This window comes from Eublepharis macularius, chromosome 1 (assembly GCF_028583425.1).
Source record: "Eublepharis macularius isolate TG4126 chromosome 1, MPM_Emac_v1.0, whole genome shotgun sequence".
In the NCBI taxonomy this organism is placed as follows: Eukaryota; Metazoa; Chordata; class Lepidosauria; order Squamata; family Eublepharidae; genus Eublepharis; species Eublepharis macularius.
The window spans coordinates 150,470,279-150,488,168 of NC_072790.1; the positions used below are offsets into that span (position 1 = coordinate 150,470,279).

Consider the following 17,890-nt stretch of genomic DNA (forward strand, 5'->3'; position numbering starts at 1 on the left):
AGGATGCTGCTATGGAGGAAAGCCCAGATGAGGCAGCCAGACCTCCAGACAGCGTGCTGCAGCAGAAAGCTCAGGCTGGGATCAGGAGTGGAACAGGTGGCAATGCCGGTCCCCTTGCCTTCACCCAAGTGGGATCAGGAATAGAGCAGGTGGCAATGCCCACCCCCCGCCTTCACCCAGCCAGAATCAGGAGTGGAGCAACTGGCAATGACCACCCCCACTTCAACCGGCTGGGATCAGATGTGGAGCAGGCAGGAAGACCAGCCTCTTCACTCAGCCTGGTTCAGGTGCGGAGGTGGCCACCCCCACCCCCCTGCCTTCATCCTGCGGAGATCAGTGATGGAGGAGGGAATGCCCCCCTCATTTCACCTAGCCGGGATCAGGTGCAGAAAAAGTAGCTGTGCTCACCCCCCCCCACCTTCATCCAGCCAGGATCAGTGATGGAGTAGGATGGAATGCTCCACTTCACCCAGCCAGGATCGGGTGCAGACCAGTTGGCCATCCCCCCCCCCCGCCCCACTTTCATCTGGCTGGGATCAGTGACAGAGGAGGAAGGAATGCCTCCCCGCCCCACTTCACCCAGCTGGGATCAGGCGCAGAGCAGGTGGCCATGCCCCCCCCACCTTCATCCAGCCAGGATCAGTGACAGAGGAAGAGGGAATGCCCGCCTTCCCCTTTCTAGAGCCCGTTGTATTTCTTTCCCACAACGGGCATTGTTGCTAGTATAATGATAAACTCTGAAACTGTTAGCCCTTGCATTGGACAACAAGACAAACCCATTGGGTTTGAACACATGATGCTGCCTTATTATAAGTCAGACCCAGGGCCGGCGCGCCCATTGAGGCCAGGTAGGCACTGGCCTCGGGCGTGAGGGCACTGGGGGGGGTGCAGGAGGGGGTGTCGGGGGCAGAGGAGCACGCAGCGGAGCTGGCATGGCAGGCTGCAGCTGCTGCTGCAGCCAGCCAGCCCCGTGCTTCCGACACTGCCACACGCCCCAGCCGGGCGCAGCCTCTGCGCACCACCCCAGCAGCGGCTCGCAGCTTTTGCGCCCAGCTAGGGTGCATGGCGGTGGCGGAAGCACGGGGCTGGCTGCAGCAGCAGCAGCAGCTGCAGCCAGCCACACCAGCTCCGCTGCGTGCTCCTCCACCCCAGCCGGGCGCAGAAGCCGTGAGCCGCTGCTGGGGCAGCGTACGGAGCAGCCTCCGCGCGCCACCCCAGCAGCAGCTCGCAGCTTCTGCGCTCGGCGCTCCTCTGCGCGCCCCAGCCCCCCTGCGGCGCGTGATGATGTCTGCGATGACATCATCACGCAGTCTGTGGCGTGTGTGCACACAGAGTGCGCGCATGCCGCCGCGGGCGCCAGAACCTCTGGCACCGACCCTGGTTACACCATTTATCTCTCAAGGTTAGCATTGCCTACTCTGACTGGCAACAGCTCTTCAGGCTTCCAGGCAGGAAGTTTTCACAACACCTACTACCTGGTACCCACAGCATGCAAAGCAGCTGCTTTATCACTGAGCCACCACAGCCCCTCCTTATGTTCAAATGCATGCTCCCTTCTTTAAAATTAATGAATTGCAGTACCGAAAGATGAAAGCTCCAGTGTTCACATTAGCCCACACTTGTATCATCAGTGCTTTAGAACCCAGTGAAAATATATGAAGGCAGCCATCTTCAAGAAATTTGTCTCCCAAGCTGGTGTAATCAACTCCAGATTTATTTTCTTCTAGAACACAGAACATTTGTAAAATTAAATGCACAGTTACAGAACCGTAAACAAGTTTAATTGTTTTGCATGCTACAGAGGTGTTAACATATAGCTCTCTATAAAACATAAAACCAAAGTCCCCATTAGGTCTGAAACATTACATATGCCCATCAGTTCAATTTTACATTTGTCAGAAGAGGAAACGTATATGAAACAAATCAATTTTAGCAAATGTGTTTTCTAATAACAACCTGCCTTTTCATTTTTCATTGCCTCCTGAATTAACAGCATGTATAACATCACTCACAGCAGATTAGACATTTACCTGATTGTACTTAGAACAATGCAAATTTAAGCCTCAAATGTTATAATATTAACTGTGGTTACAGAAATCTGCCATTGTTGCATTTCATCACATGCAAGAAGTCAGCGCTCTACAGACGGTCCTCCCAATATGTGCAACTGAAATCACCAGAAAAAGACGATTGTATATTTTGGAAAGATTGCCTTTATTGCATCCAGGATTTGACATCTAGGTGACTCTCCTAACTGCCTGTCAAGTATCATCTTGGGGAACGACAGTGGAGCGTGTCCTCCCACCTAACATATTAGAGCACTCTGCTCTTAGCTTTGCGCCCAACCCCAGAAGTGTTGGATGCAAAAAATCTACATGATCCCAGAGAAACAGTTCATTGACATGGAAATTTTTAGAGGTAACATTTACATAGGTGCGCACACCTTTGATTAGTCAAAGATGAACCCTCCACTTCCCACACAACCCTGAAATATCAACTGGCAAGAAGGGGGTATTTGTCAGCATCCTGCAACTTACAACTTCTGGAGCACTTGGCCTGTCTCACAAGGAAAATGTAATGACCAGAAAAGTCCTTAAGTCAGCTGGAAACTAGATTTTCCTTTTGTTTCTTTCGCATTTCCCCTCCACAGTTTCCCTCAATTGCCTAGCTCAGTGTCCTTACAACAAACTTTTTACAATTATAATTTCATCTCTGAGAGAAAAAGTGCTTTCCTTGTCGTACACAAGTATGCAAGCTTTCACAGTGAAGTTTGGAACTGGCCTGTTTCAGTCCAACAGCATTACAAAGGGGTAATTTCCTCCAGGTGATAGTATTCTACTGAAAATCAGACTCCTTCAGAGGGCTGTGTGGCAGGTATAAAGCCCCTTTAATAATTTTTTTATTTTATTCATTTGATTTATATACCACTTCTCTTTGATTAAAAGCTCAACGCGGTTCACAACAATTTCCTCAATTAAAAACAATACAAAATATTATACAATACAATCACAACAAACAGCATAGTATAAATACTATGCTCTAAATACTGCTCTAGTCCCAACCACAGACTACAAAACCATGCAGATAACATACAATTGCAGGTAGATACAACAATCATTATGTACCCATGGCTGATCTAATGCATCTTTACACCATCTATCTTCTATTCCTGTATGCCCCCCTCAACAGAAGAATAATGAAGCACTCAACAGAAGAATAATGAAGCAAAACTACTAGTATTAGCCCAACGTAGTAACTGTACACCCAGCAGCCAGAGACTATGTACAGGTAGGTGTGTATGAATCTGTCAAGAACTACTACTCTTGCTTGAAGGTGGAGGATGACGACCTGTATATCTTCCTGCCTTATTAATACCTTCTGAGATCACAGAGTCTATAATAAAGGACTATGTCCTCTATTGCTCCCCATTATGCCCTTTTGTGGCTAGGACTTTCTAGACCGTTGAGAGGAACAATCTGCCCGTTGCTGTTTGCACTCAGGTTCAAAGCAGGACAGGGACCTTTTTCTTTGTTATTCTTTATTCTAACAATAGTAATGATCATAGCTGCCTCTGACTCCGTTGCATTGTTTAATTTGGAACTATCAGGCACTCGGAGTGGTAGTGCTTAGTGCTTTATGTATAATTAATCAAGTGTGTCTGTTTTTACTTGCTGGTGATATTGCATCTGAACTTGATCCTCTTATCCAACCAACCAAACTGCAATGCTAGTGTTTTATTCCTTGTACTTTATTAAGCTATTGCTTTCAAGGCTTTATTGTATTCTCTCCTGGTTATTCTGGTTTTGATGTTAAAAACTGGATTTCCCTATAAGTTACTGTTACTGCTGCTACTCTCATTTGGTCCTTTTTATTTTTCCTACTTCTCTTACAGTGCAATCCTAAACAGAGTTACTCTTCTTAGAGAAACTCTGCTTAGGATTTCACTGTTAGTCCAGCAGATGGGCTGGGATGGGGGTGGTGTTCTTTACCCCTTTTCCAGTCTTAGGTCGAATCCACATTACTTATTCTAAGTCGCATGTTCCCCGCATTCCCCACGCAATCCCAAGTGCCGGTCACATTACCTCATTAAACAGACGCATTTCATTCGCATTTCTCCCGAATATGTGGTCACAGGTTTTCAACGGGAGTTTCACGGTGGCCGTGAACGGGCCAATGCGCAATTTACATGGTTTTTTTAAAAACCACCCCCCTTCCTGTCTCTCCGGCCGTTCCGAGAGTTCCTATTGGCTGATTCAACTTGCAAGTGCTCCATAGTCTGCAAAAGACTGTTTTTGACTTCATAGCATTGGATTAATTGATTATGCTGTTTCTGAATCAAATCTGGTAGTTTGAAAAATCATTTTGGGGTGAATCCATCCTCAGAACGGACTCGCAAAACTTCCTTTTTAACTGTTTTTTATTTTATTTATTTTATATTACTGTAATATCGAAATTATGAAATATCGAAATAATGACACTCCAAGGAAGTGTCAGTAAAACTTCAGTAAAATTCAGGCACTGAACTGTCCTGCATAGGAAATGCCCACGAAAGCTTCCCACATGCTTCCAAATTTCCAAAAAAGAAACGGGAGAGAGCCATCAGTGCTGTCAGTGGGGGAAAGAGAGGCATCATTATCTTCAATGATGTTTCTTTATAAGGCAAGATCAAAATAACGGAAAAGTGCACTCAAATTTTTTTTAAAAAAATGGGTGGGAAGAAAAGGTCCCTCCCAAAAAAGCGGTTTTCGAGCGGCCGTGTGACCGGAGGGACGCGCGAGAAAGACGAATTGGAAGCAGGAATGTGAACGAAGAGGAAAAAATCGTGGATTGGAGGCAAACGGAAGATATCCGATAAACATGCGGGTAATGAGTGAATGTGGATTCGACCTTAGTTTACCATCTCCCTAACTTTGGTTTTTTTTTAAAAAAGTCAGATTACAAATCCAGACTTTTCCCTTGGTCTCCCTTGGAGTCTCATAATCAACCTTATCTCCAACAATTTATTTTACTTCTTTTAACAAAAGAGACATATAACACCTTAGGTTTAGTAATTGGAATGGAGACCTCCAACAAAGACCAGGGTTGCAGAGGCAGGCAATGGCAAACCACCTCTGTTAGTCTCTTGCCTTGAAAACCCCACCAGGGGTCACCATAAGTCAGCTATGACTTGCAGGCACTGTCCACCACCAATACCTTAGGTGGAGAAGCCAATGACCATAACTACTGATTGGGTTACCATCAATGAGAAATCTGGTTGATTTGTTTACCACCAATGATATTCAGTTAGGGTTTAGAAGTAAACTGTGGGAACAGCACAGAAATAGAAATACTAGAGTAACACACATCCTTTGTTCTCAGTTTAATCTGGGAAATCCTCCACTTTCCATCTGACCTGCCCACTTTCAGTAGCAAAAAAAAAGTAGCATGATGGGAAAGGGCAGCTGTGATTGGTGGTGCATGCCATAAATTTGGCAACGCTGCTACACTGTCGTGCGCAATACTCCCCCAGCCTCCTCAAACCTTGAAGCAAATTTCTGAGGCCCCTCCCAGATGAGAGGACTCAAGCTTCTGCTCCCCAGTATAGGAGAAGGTGTGTGCTGGTAATTGGGGATGCCCAACAAGTGTGCTGACCGGACTTGTTGTCTCAAGAGATATGCTGCACGCATCCAGGATGTGACAGAAAGGGTAGGAAAACTCATCAAACCCACAGATTATTTGATGAGTTTTCCTACCCAAAACTCCCAGTGAGGGAGGCTGGGTCCGGGACGCTGCGGGAAGAGCCCCCCGGAATCAATGCGGGGGGTTAATTGCCCGTTTGTCCCTACGGAGGCCGGCAGACGTGCGCGGCGCCTCGAGTGCTGCCGGGCCATGGAAAACGGCAAAGAGCAGAATTAGGCGAAAGCCTGCAAGTAAGCGAATCCCTTCTGTTACTACAAGCGCACGCGAAGGAGTGGTGGGATCTGAAGCTAAGAAGGCTCGTTCTTCCCCTTCGCTGAGTTTCAGAATCTGGTTGGCGGTTTCCCCCCCCCCTAAAATGGCAACGAAAAAACAAAGTCCCGCTCTGGGCAAGTCAGTTTCGGCTGCCCTGAAGGGAGAGTCGTTGGAGGAAGTAGTGCGGAGGGCGGTTGGTGAAGCCATAAAACCCTTTGTTGACAAGCTGAACGAAACAGATCAAAGGGTGGGCTTAATTGAGAGCGAAGTGGAAACCATTAAGGAAGCAGCGGGGGGGGGGGGGCAGAGAAGTCTGCTCGGGAAAGTGCGTCACTCGTGAAGGCTACGAATAAAGAGCTTAAGCTGGTGGAGAACCAGCTGATCGGGCTACAAGTGGAACGAACACAGACAATTTTGCACCTCCAGAATGTGAAAGAGGAGGAAAATGAGGATTTACGGGGTCTGGTCTCGGAACTACTGGCGACACCCGCAAGGGCAATTAAAGAAGAAGTAAAAAGCGCCATTTTGGAAGTCCGTCGGGCTACTTCAAAATATGCAATGAAGCGTCAGCTGCCTCGCGAGATCATCATTGATTTTTCATCTAAGAGGATCCGGGACACTATCCTATATAATTCATACAATGCAGATTTGGACTTTTTGGGTAATAAAGTTAAGATATTGAAAGACGTCCCATTTCTAGTTCGGAAAAGACGTTTTAAGTATAAAAAGTTCGCAGCTCTTCTGAGAGAACGTGGAATAAAGTACAAATGGTTATTTCCGGAAGGAATCTGGTTCAGTCACAAAGATCAAGCTTTCAAGATATTATCAGAAGATCAACTAAGGGATTTTGAGGATAAAAATCCGGAATTTCGGTGCACCAAGCAAGACGAAAAGGAGAAGTCTGAGGGGGGGGGGGAGGAAACGAGCACTGCGGCTGCAGTTGCTCAGAGAGAATTGCGTCCGGGACCCAGGAGGGGAAGGAAAATTTAATTTGAATTTAAATTGTAATTTGCATTTAGTAAGGTCAACGACTCCATCAATATAACATAAAGCTTTAACTTTTGAATAATGGCAGTATGAAGGGAAAACATTTTGTGTAGCATAGTTGTTACATGTTGAAGTTGTTGTGTTTTTTTTCCTTCCTCCCCTTGTTCCCTTTCTTCCCTTTGTATTGTTAGTTAATGTAGTTAATAAAAAAATAAAAATATTATAAAAAAACCCCCCACAGATTATTATCTTCTCTTGGTTATCTATGTGGTAACAAATGCTATTGCCCAGCACAGTCCAGGGCACATTAAAAGAGACTATGTGGCTCTGGGTAAAAAAGTTAAGGGCCTGGGAACACAAGGCCATAGTTTAGGAAGGGAAAGAAGAATACTGCAGATAAATTACTAGCTATGTAGATGTTGTCATCAGGAAAGCTTTGGTTTTTTGGACCATAGCTTACGCTTTCGAGATGAAGCTCTTCTATCAAGAGATAGTTTGCATCTCATGAGGGTAGGAAAAAATGTGTTTGGTAAGAGCCTTGCAAACCTGATAAGGAGGGCTTTAAACTAAATCCTATGGGGGAAAGAGAGAAACATTCAAAGCCTATAACTGAAGATGTGAACACTAACGATTTGCGGGGAGTGGAATACATACTAGGAAACATTAACTCACAAGTAAGCACAGAAACAAGAACATCAGGGAATATAACTCATGGATTCTGATGTCTCTACACCAATGCACAGAGTATGGGAAACAAACAGGAGGAACTTGAAGTCCTAATACAGGAAGGGGAGTATGACATAATACGCATTACTGAAACTTGATGGAGTGACACAATTAGAATACGAGGATTGAGGGATACAACCTGTTCAAAAGGGACAGACAAATAAGGAAGGGGGGGGAGTAGCATTATATGTAAAGAAAGTATATACTTGTAAGGAAATACACGTATCTGAGCATTGAAGTTCAGTTGAGTGTCTCTGGGTAAAAATAAAAGGAGTAAGAAATAACAGTGATATTATGGTTGTTTTCTGCTGCCCCTGATTGAACCAGAACCAATGAGTTGAAATTAAATCAAAAGAGTTTTCTGCTAAACATTTGGAAGAACTTCCTGATAGTTTTAGCGTTCCATCAGTGGAACAGGCTTCCTGGGGAGGTGTTGGGTTGAGGTTTTTGAGCAGAGAATAGATAGCCATCTGACAGCAATGCTGATTCTGTGAACCTAGACAGATCATGAAAGGGAGGGCAGGAAGGGTTACATTAGTAATTAGTTCTCATGGCCCCTTCTTACATGCCCAGGGTAATGCTGATCACCGCTTTGGGGTCAGGAAGCAATTTTCCCCAAGCCAGTTTGGTAGGGATCCTGATGGTGTTTTGCCATCTTCTGAGCATAAAGTAAGGGGGTCACTGGAGGTGTGGAGAGGGGAGGTAGTTGTGAATTTCCTGCACTGTGCAGGGGGCTGGACTAGATGACCCTGGAGAGCTCTTCCAACCCTATGATTCTATGATGATGCCTGTATTCAGTAACCTGAATTCAGTATTCAATAACCTGTATTCAGTAAAAATTCAGTAATTTTGTTCTTCTGTCGTATTGCAGTACAGGTTGTCCTCAGTGAAAACTTTCGCTCATTTCTACTTTCCATTCTTGAACACATGCTGTAGGATGTTTTCAGCTTCTTTTTAGTCACCTAATTCATTCTCAGATTTGCGCCTTTTACAGTCTCCAATATTCATTCCTGTTCTTTATTGTCCCAACTCCATATTTTCTCTTCTCAAGTCTCTTCTATTCTTTCCTCTATCAAATTTTCAATTTACCATCTGTTTCTATTGCTTTTACTACATTTGAATTGGTTATTGTTTCTCTTATTCTTACAAAAACTCTTTTTTGATCTTTCTGGTTTAGCTAATTTTTGACCAGTTTCTTTATCATCTTCTACTATACCAAGTTTGCTTTGTATTTACTCACTTCCTTTAGCCTCCTTTATTTGTTCCACTAACAAGGAATACTGGTTAGAATGTTACCCTTGGATTGGAAGGAAAGGGTTTAAAATCTGCACTCTGCAACAAAATGCACTGGGTGACCTTGGGCTAATCTCTCAGCCTAGCCTACCTCACAAATATATACCACGTGTGATATATATATAATAATACATATATATATATAATATGTAGATGGAAGCTGGGCTAGCTAATGAAAGAACCCATTTTCTGGCTCATCTTTTTGCTCTCTTGTCTCTTTAAATTCCACTCTCATTCTTTACATGCTAACCTCAAAATCTCTCAATTTATCTAGCATTTGCTTGCTATCTTTCTCATTGTGTCCACTCTCTGGAATCCCTATCATCCTGATACCACAGTATCTCAATTTTTGGCTTTAAAAAATTGTTTTGAAAGCACATTAACAGTCTTAGTATTGGGCATTCCCAACAGAATATGTTTCTTTCCTTTTTAAACAGAAGGTAATTTCACCATCACCATACAGTAAATTATTTCTCAGTCTCACCCAAGTTTGAAAATGTATCTCAGCTCTGGAAGACATCATGGGGCAGGGGGAAGGGTAATTAAAAACCCCACTGGATAGAAGGAGCCAGCTGTGCAGGTCTCTGAATTGCAGCATATCATGCTCAATTTGTTATATAATGGCAAAATCATTTCCTTATATTCACTAAGCAGGCAGAACACACACTTAAGTAAGAATCAATATATAGTTCATTTATCACAAATTTTACTTTGAATAATCTTAACTTTTCATGGTATTAAATATTATGAATTGCATTTCTCTCAGTCTGAGCATGGGAGCACGCTTTGCCTTGCCATGCATTGACTGCCATTGTTCACTCAAGTTTGTTATACTAAGTACCAGTAAAGTAATCTTAAAACCGTTTCTCCTCCGATAAAAAATTCATGTAAATTCTTGACAGCCCCTTCTGTATTCATCTAGCAACAATTCTTGTTCAAAACACCGGTTTGAATGCAGTTTCCCTAAATAAAATTTTAATCCACTGGCAGTCATCACCTTTTTAAAAAAAATAAGACATTTTATATAAAGGGCCAAAGAAGTTCAGAGGGTTTTTTCCCCTCACAAAACTGTCTCATCATCCAATAAATATTAATTTCTTTATTAAAGTAGGGGATATAGACATGTTGTATTCTAAACCTCCGTAAGAAAGATGAAGAATGACTTGGCCCCTATACAATCTGTTATGTATGGTTGAAGTTATTAAGGCTCTCTTTGGAACAACTTTATTTCCTTTGAGTATGAAGCAATAAGCAATTAGAAAAAACATTAATAAATGGATGTTTTAAACAAATCAGAACTCTTATAGACTGAATTCAGTTGAATTGCAAAAGAAAGTTCACAATCAGACTTACCTGTATCATCAAAACTGCTCTCATGTGAAATGACTGACTTGCTTCTCCTTTTTATCCTTTTTGCTTTCTCTGAGAAACTGTGTGTTTCCTGAACACATTCCACATGAAACCATAACGAGATGCTAAAGCCTTCAGACATGTGTGGCCAACAGTTTTGCCCAACCAATGGCAAATGGATTGGAGCAACGTGCCAGGAAGAAAGAAGATGGTGAGGCAAGCTCTCACCATCCTGTTCCTTTTTCATCTGTGCAAATTTGGTTCTTCTTAGCCCACTTGTAATCTTGCTGCCAATGACGGTGGATTTTTGCAAAGGACTGCTACCTGAATTGGAAATTTGATGCAAAGGAAATGAAATTTGTTGCAATGGCCTCATCTCAGTATTTGCATCCAAAATCTTCAGAACTCCTTTAAGCAGTGTGGCCTAAGAAAAATAAATCAAAGAATAAAGACAACACAACATAACCTAGTTTTAGAATTAAAGACTATCTGAGATGTACTCACTTTTAAGAATGCTTCAGCATTAAGGCTGAAGTACTTGAGTTGAATACTTAAATCCAAAAAAATGGCTGCTATTAAAATATTGCATATAGTCTTTTGATAAAGGTTAATTGCTTACTATTTACATAAAATATGGCAGAATTGTTTCTCTGTCCTATTTCAATAGCATACAAAAACCTTAATACAGATTAGCACTAGAAGGGATTCCATTAACCAACTAGCTCAACCCTCTCTTCAAAGACAGGATTATCCAATATCAAAAGCATTTGAAACATAACTATTACTTGAAAATAATCAAGTAGCTGATTGCAACCCTTTACTCTCCCTACAGAGGCCTACTGCATGAAGTCATGAATATTTTGACAATTTTTAAAGCATCACTTTATCATCTTGTACTGTAATCTTAAGATCTATTATTCTTTCAACATAATCTAAACCATCAATATATTTGTACCTTCCTGCTTTTAATCTTTTCCCTAAACTAATCTTCTCTCAATTTATTCAGTCCCTTTTAACTTCCTTTATAGAATTTGTCTTTCAGACATTTTCAGAGCTGTTTCCAAAATCTATCAGCATCTTTCTTGATAAAACAAGATAGATTTGAGAAAGATAGTCACTTTCACCAAATCACTCACATTTATTTTTAAGACTTATGAGTCCTATCCAGTGCAAAACACACACAAACCAGCAAACAATAAAATACATACAAAATAATTAACAGCTCGTTTCCATGTAATGAAACCATAATTCAACCGGAGATAGCCCTTTTCTAGAGTCTGCCTCTGGCAGAAATTAGATCTGTGAGTACACAGAGATCTTTTTAGGGATGCTGCTGCATCTTTGGTAATGTCTCTCAGCTGTGCCTTCTTTGAGATATTTCAATTTATGGTATTAGACACCAAATTAAGCCTCTCTTCCTTCAACAGGCTTTCAAGATTCCTGATTTAGGCTATAGATCCAGAGGAGTTAGCCATGTTAGTCTGTAGTTGCAAAACAGTAGAGTCCAGTAGCACCTTTAAGACTATCCAACTTTATTGTAGCATAAGCTTTTGAGAACCACAGCTCTCTGCATCTGACGAAGAGAGCTGTGCATCTCAAAAGCGTATGCTACAATAAAGTTGTTTAGTCTTAAAGGTGCTACTGGACTCTTTACTGATTTAGGCCAGAAGTATTACAGGGCTTGCTGTTGCTTTATGATGGATTTTATCAGGCTACCAAGTGACTAGAAATTCAGTTAGGAAATAGGACAATGTATTGCATCCAAACCCAGAATTTACTGCTCAGTTGCCAAAGCACTGAAAAACCTGAACCTTTTCAAAACAGGAACTACAGTACACCTGACTCACAGCAGCATGCAGAGGTACTCTCAGTGCCTGCGCCTCTACTTTCAAATTTGTTTTTCCTGGAGAATTACTAAATCCTGAACCTGCAGATCTTTCAGGACCAAGAATCACTTCTGTATTGTTACTAACTTGTATATTACCCAATCTACAAAAACTAGGATTGCTAAATCCATTTTGGGAAATTCCTGAAGATTTGGGGGCAATGCTGGGGAGGGAGCTAAGTAGAAGTTTAATGTGACATTTTGCAATGGCATATATAGGTCAAATCAGCTCTTCTTTCTGTGAATTCACTCTCTCCCACAATTCAAATTTTAAATTAAAAATTCTCATTTTATTACTTCTCTCCACAATTTTTGTCCCACTTTACTTGCAGGTTTGCGTGTCATGTAACCAAATTATCCTAAATGTCTATTCTGGTATACTAGCTGCTAAGCAGTTACAGTCCACTCAATTTAAAAAAAAAAACCTCTTGAAATCTTCTTCAGAGTTTTCTCAAAAGTTGAGAAAAATGCATCTGAAGACCCACAGGATGATATTGACAGTCTTCCCATCCCTCTCAGTCTCCAAACTGGCCTTTGCCTGGCCTCTGTAAAGATAGTGATCAGTTTCTCCTTGTCTCTATGATATACCATATAAGAAACAGAAGTCTTACAGCATCCACCTTTTGTAGCTACTCTAGGACTTCTGTTTCACCTAGACTATGGAATGTGATGGATTCTGCCTTCCAAAACTGCTATTTCCTCCAGGGGAACTGATCTCTGCAATATGGAGATAAGTTAAGCTGTAATTCTAGGAGAATTCCAGACCTCAGGAGGCTGGAAACCCTAACAGCAGTTTTACTACTGAATAGAGGATTAGCAGGCGATTTCATTCTGAAGTGTATTCAGTACCATGGTTACTGCATTCAGTAGTTTAATATTTTCCTTTTAGGAGTTCAACACAATCCTTACCGTACATGGTGATTTTTCTAAAAAGATCCTTAAGAGAAGGGTTAGCTCTTCTGAACATGTTCTTGAGCTCATCAGAGACACCAGCAGATCTACCAATACTTCCTGGCACACTAAGAAGAAGCATGATTTGCTATAAGTAAATGTACATTATTCCAAAGAAACATGATTTGCTATAAATATAACAGCAACAACTGATTTTTATACCACCCTTCCAGACAACTTAACACCCACTCAAAGTGGTTTACAAAGTGTGTTATTATTATCCCCACAACAAAACACCGTGAGGTGGGTGGTATTGAGAGAGCTCCTAGAAGCTGTGACTGACCCAAGGTCACCCAGCTGGCTTCAAGTCGGGAATCAAACCCGGTTCTCCAGATTAGAGTCCTGCACTCTTAACCACTACACCAAACTGGCTCTCTAATGTACATTATTTCAAACAAATAATGTCTAAAAAAGATACTAAGAATGGCCTCTTGGAACCTCACAGCATAGCTTCTAAGTTGCTCTCACATACTAATAGCAGCTCCTGTATTTCTGGATAAGTTTCTTCCAAAACTTCCAGGGAAGCAATGGAGTGGATCTATAGTTGTCTTCTATGTGCGTTTCATGTGTCATTTCTGTGGTCCAAACCAAGGGGGATTTTTCAGCTATTGCTCCATCCCCCTGTCAAATTCCACTTCACATTCCACAGTATTCCTGAAGGTTCCCTCCTCTCAAAAGGAGCATTAAGGAGAGCACCATGGACTACACTAAGTAAAATGCTCTGATTTGCCGGCAGACATGTTTGCATTAACCTAAATAAGTTTTTTGAATTGCAGCCAATAATCATACTATCCTACTGCAGTGAAGTACTTAGCACAAAAATACAGCAGAGGATTAAATGACTGGGAATAACCCAGACATGGTATTATATTAACCTTTTGTTTGGAATGTTCCATTTTAAGTACTTTATAAGTTCCCCTACATACCAAATGAAGTACAGAATACGTCAGGAGGCAGGACCCTCCTGCTGGCTCTGGCCTTTTCCTCACTGCCGATACTCACCCTAAGGCCAGTCACATGCCTTGGCTCCCATCCAAGCTGGCCACAAAGATGCCAGGGACAAGGCCCAAGCCACTAGAAGCAGCTGCCATGCCCCTGCCAGCTGTAAGACTTCCTGGACTCTCAGAGGCAACAGGCCTCCAGGCTATACAAGGGTGTCTGCCAGCCCAATTCCAAGCCCAAGAGTGGGAGGGAAGGTTTGCAAGGTCAGGAGGACTCAGGAGAAGGGAACTAGGAGGGGTGGAGCCATGGGAGATCGGCCTGGGCTATATAAAGCCCTGACTCCGCAGACCAAGGAGAAGTCGGTTGGGACTGCTCTTCTTTCTCTGCCAGGGAGCTCCAGAGAGGCTAGGGAGCAGCCCAATACGGGTGAGGAACTGGGTAGTTTAAATTATCCTCATCTCCATATCTGAGGCCTGGAAAGTGATGGAAAGGCCCATGTCTTCTACTCCTCCCAGTGTAAAAGACACTGCAGCTACCTCAACGGGCCCCTGAACCCTCCCTTAGGCGCATAGCACGCCTTGTGGGGCCTAATCCAGTTGGAGCTCCTCTGCCTAACTTCAACAACATCCTTGTGAGATTAGCAAATTTTAGTACTGACTTTAGATCAATCATGAAATCACACTAGTATAGAAAAAGGGACATGAAATACGTTCTTTGTGCATGTTTTAAAGTAACTGGTCCCTGCCTGGGCCCCTCTGGATCCTTGGGCCTTTCTGGCTGCACACTGGAAAAGGAGAACTTTTGGCCTTCAGGAAGTATAGATAAATGGACATTCCTTAGACCCATCTGCAGAAACAGAGATAAGGAAAAGTGAGGGTAGCGTGACCATATATGGGGAAGCTGATAAGAAGGAGGTATGAATAGGGATAAAATTGCAGATGTTCCGTCGCGAGACTAAGTTTGAAAAACAGACAATAGCCAATCCAAAGATGTGAAAGAAGTCAGATGCTTTGCCTTGAGTGTGACTTTCGTTTCTCCAATGTGATGTAATGTACCTTTAAAATAGCATGTACGCCTTTGTTCTGGTGACACACTCAGAGCTCACCTAGTAGTGTGTCCTATATTTGCAAATATATCTGGCTTTTCTTTACAACATCCTTCATTAGACTTCATTATCTGTGTGTATTCATTTCTCTTAATTGGCCAAGATAACCAGACACACATAATTTGGGTACAACATCCTCATTCATGGATTTGATGTGTTTCAAACAATGGCTCATGGAACATCAAACCCAGCTGACAAATGAACTCGCACGGAAATATAAGGCACAGGCAGAGCTGGTTAAAAAATTATGTAAGAACATAGCAACAAGCCAACCAGTGCCTTTGGCACAGGACCCCCAAGGACCCATAGGGGGCCCACACGCTCTGTATTACAGAGCTAAGCCGACCGTGGAAGACAACATGGAGGGCTGCCACTAACCAACTGAGAGACCTGGACTTCAAATAATTGACGCCTACTACCACAGGTAATAGCCATGGCTGAGAAGGTGGTGAAGCAGCTGATGCAGATAGCACCACTGGCTGTGAGGGCTTGGGTCATGTACACCTGACCAAAGACTTTGGCTACAGCTATCCAATTAGCTCAAACCCACAGCCTAAGCATGGTATCAGGATAAAGATGACCTCATATCTAGAGATCTAGCTTTCACATACCTTGTTAAGGATCAGTTTTACAGAGAACATGATTGTATCATACTATAGTGTACTTTAGTAACAGATATGCTGCACTGAATAAGTTTAATACTTTCAACATATGCCTCATTGTCCAGACTACACCACTGTATCTGGGGCTTACATAACTAAACACTCCTCCTCTAAACAATCCACATTAAAACAATTAGATGTCAGGGAGATGGATGGCTAGAGTCTCTCTTCCAGAATTCTAGTTTTTTCCATGATAAAAGAAAGTATTTTGTACAAGATAATATTTATTTATTTGAACAGCCAACTACAGAGTGAAAGGGTATAGCCCAGACTCAGGATTGCAGTTTTAGTAAGAGCTATTTTATTATGTTTAACAACAAATTCCAAGTACATTTTCTAGCATCTCATGATTTTTTTAAAATATTTTTTTAAAATTAAATTATGCTTAATAAACAGTTACAAATATAGAAGGACTTCCAGTTGGGGGTAATGGCGAGACTGTCGTGATCCAGAGCTCCGGACCATCCGAAGTGCTGTTTTTGGCTGGTGGGGTGCATCGATCGCCCACAGCCCCCTGATTTCAGCTAGAAATCAGGCTGGAACGCTTGAAGCCCCGAGAGTGAAGGGTCTTGGCGGGTGGGAGGCTCTGAATTAAGGGCTTTCCTCCCAAGCCTTGAGACTCTCCTCGGAGAAGGGCAGCTAAAATCTCTGCAGCAGCTTCTGGAGTCATTAAATTGGCATAGGCTCGTCGTACCCCAAGCCTCAGGAACAGAATTTGACAGAATTGGACGTTTGAAGCAGTGAGTACAACCCAAGAAGTTTGTGTTAAGTAAAGATTACTATCTCCCCCAACGGACGGTTTTACTGAACAAAGACCAATCTTAGAAAAAAATTAAGAACTGAGATCCTAAGCAAAAAAAGCATACTAAAGAACTGAGTTGTTTAATTTGAAGTTTGAGAGTGAGAAAGAGCTAAAAAGAGCAAAGAAAATATTGTTTTGCATACTTGTGGTTGGGGAGATAGCGACGCGGAGGGAGGATTGTGGGAATCGGAAGAAGTGATGCGAGGCAGGAAGTTATTGCAGCAGAGTATAATAGACGGAGAGGAGACAGAGCGGCGAGGGAGAGGTCAGGAAGAGCCGGAAGGAAAACAACGTTGGAAGAGGAAGTGAAGTGCCCACCATTGAAAGTAAGGGAAGATCGTAGTGTGGTCATCATTACCATAGAGAAAGATCGCCCGACATTTTATACCATAGAAAAACATCGCCTGACATTTTAAGGGTAAGGGAAGCCTTAACCACCATTTTAAGTGAGGGCAGATGGCCGAAATTTTGATATAAAAGAATTGAGACTTGATTTAAAAGGAAGACGGAGTTAAGAAAGAGAGCAGATTCATAGGGGCCCAAAGCAAGCCCGATGGCTTCAAAAAAAGAAAAGGACTGTCAAATTGCTATGGAGAATTTGGACAAAAAAATAACAGAGGGAAATAAAGAGATTTGGGAGACGGTACAGCAATTACAGCAAAATTTAATGATGGAAATTAAATAAGTTATTAAGACGGAAATAACGGAGTTAAAAAAGAGATGGAGGCAATAAAAACAGATTTACAGAATACCCAACAAAAAGTGCAAGAAACACAACAGATGGTGCAGGAGGGAGAAAAAAAAACAGAGGCTATAAAGACAGAGACTATGGGCATGGGTGAAAGAATTGTGATGATGGAATGTAAAGCAATGGATAGGCAAATTCGTATGAGGGATGTTCCGGAGAAAATGGGCGGATCTGCTCTGAAACAAGTAGCTGAAATACTGGCAGAATTTTTAGAACAAACAGAGGAGGAAATGATGATGCACTTGGATATTGTGTACAGAGTCAACTCAAAGTATGCAGATCAAAAGGATTTACCAAGAGATATTATTGTCCAATTGACCACAAGAAGAATGAAGGAGGAAATCATTAGAAGGCACTTTGAGACTCCACTGGAAATAGCTGGGACAAGGGTTCGAATTATGAAAGTAGTACCAAGGAAAGTGCTCCAAGAACGGAAAAAATATAGAGATTTGATACAAAAGCTGAAGGCAGCTGATATTAGATATAGGTGGGAGTTGCCAGAAGGAGT

General features: G+C 42.3%; 1 protein-coding gene across 1 annotated transcript in view; it reads right to left on the minus strand.

Annotated features, from left to right (window-relative positions):
* The window catches only part of LYST (lysosomal trafficking regulator), a 159,838-nt gene that overhangs the window by 90,132 nt on the left and 51,816 nt on the right, over positions 1 to 17,890 (minus strand). The window contains exons 11-13 of the mRNA XM_054975108.1: positions 13,082 to 13,191; positions 10,291 to 10,711; positions 1,582 to 1,723 (exon numbers count right to left, since the gene is read on the minus strand). Of these exons, the coding sequence (XP_054831083.1) occupies positions 1,582 to 1,723; positions 10,291 to 10,711; positions 13,082 to 13,191 (673 nt within the window). The remainder of the gene's footprint in view (positions 1 to 1,581; positions 1,724 to 10,290; positions 10,712 to 13,081; positions 13,192 to 17,890) is intronic.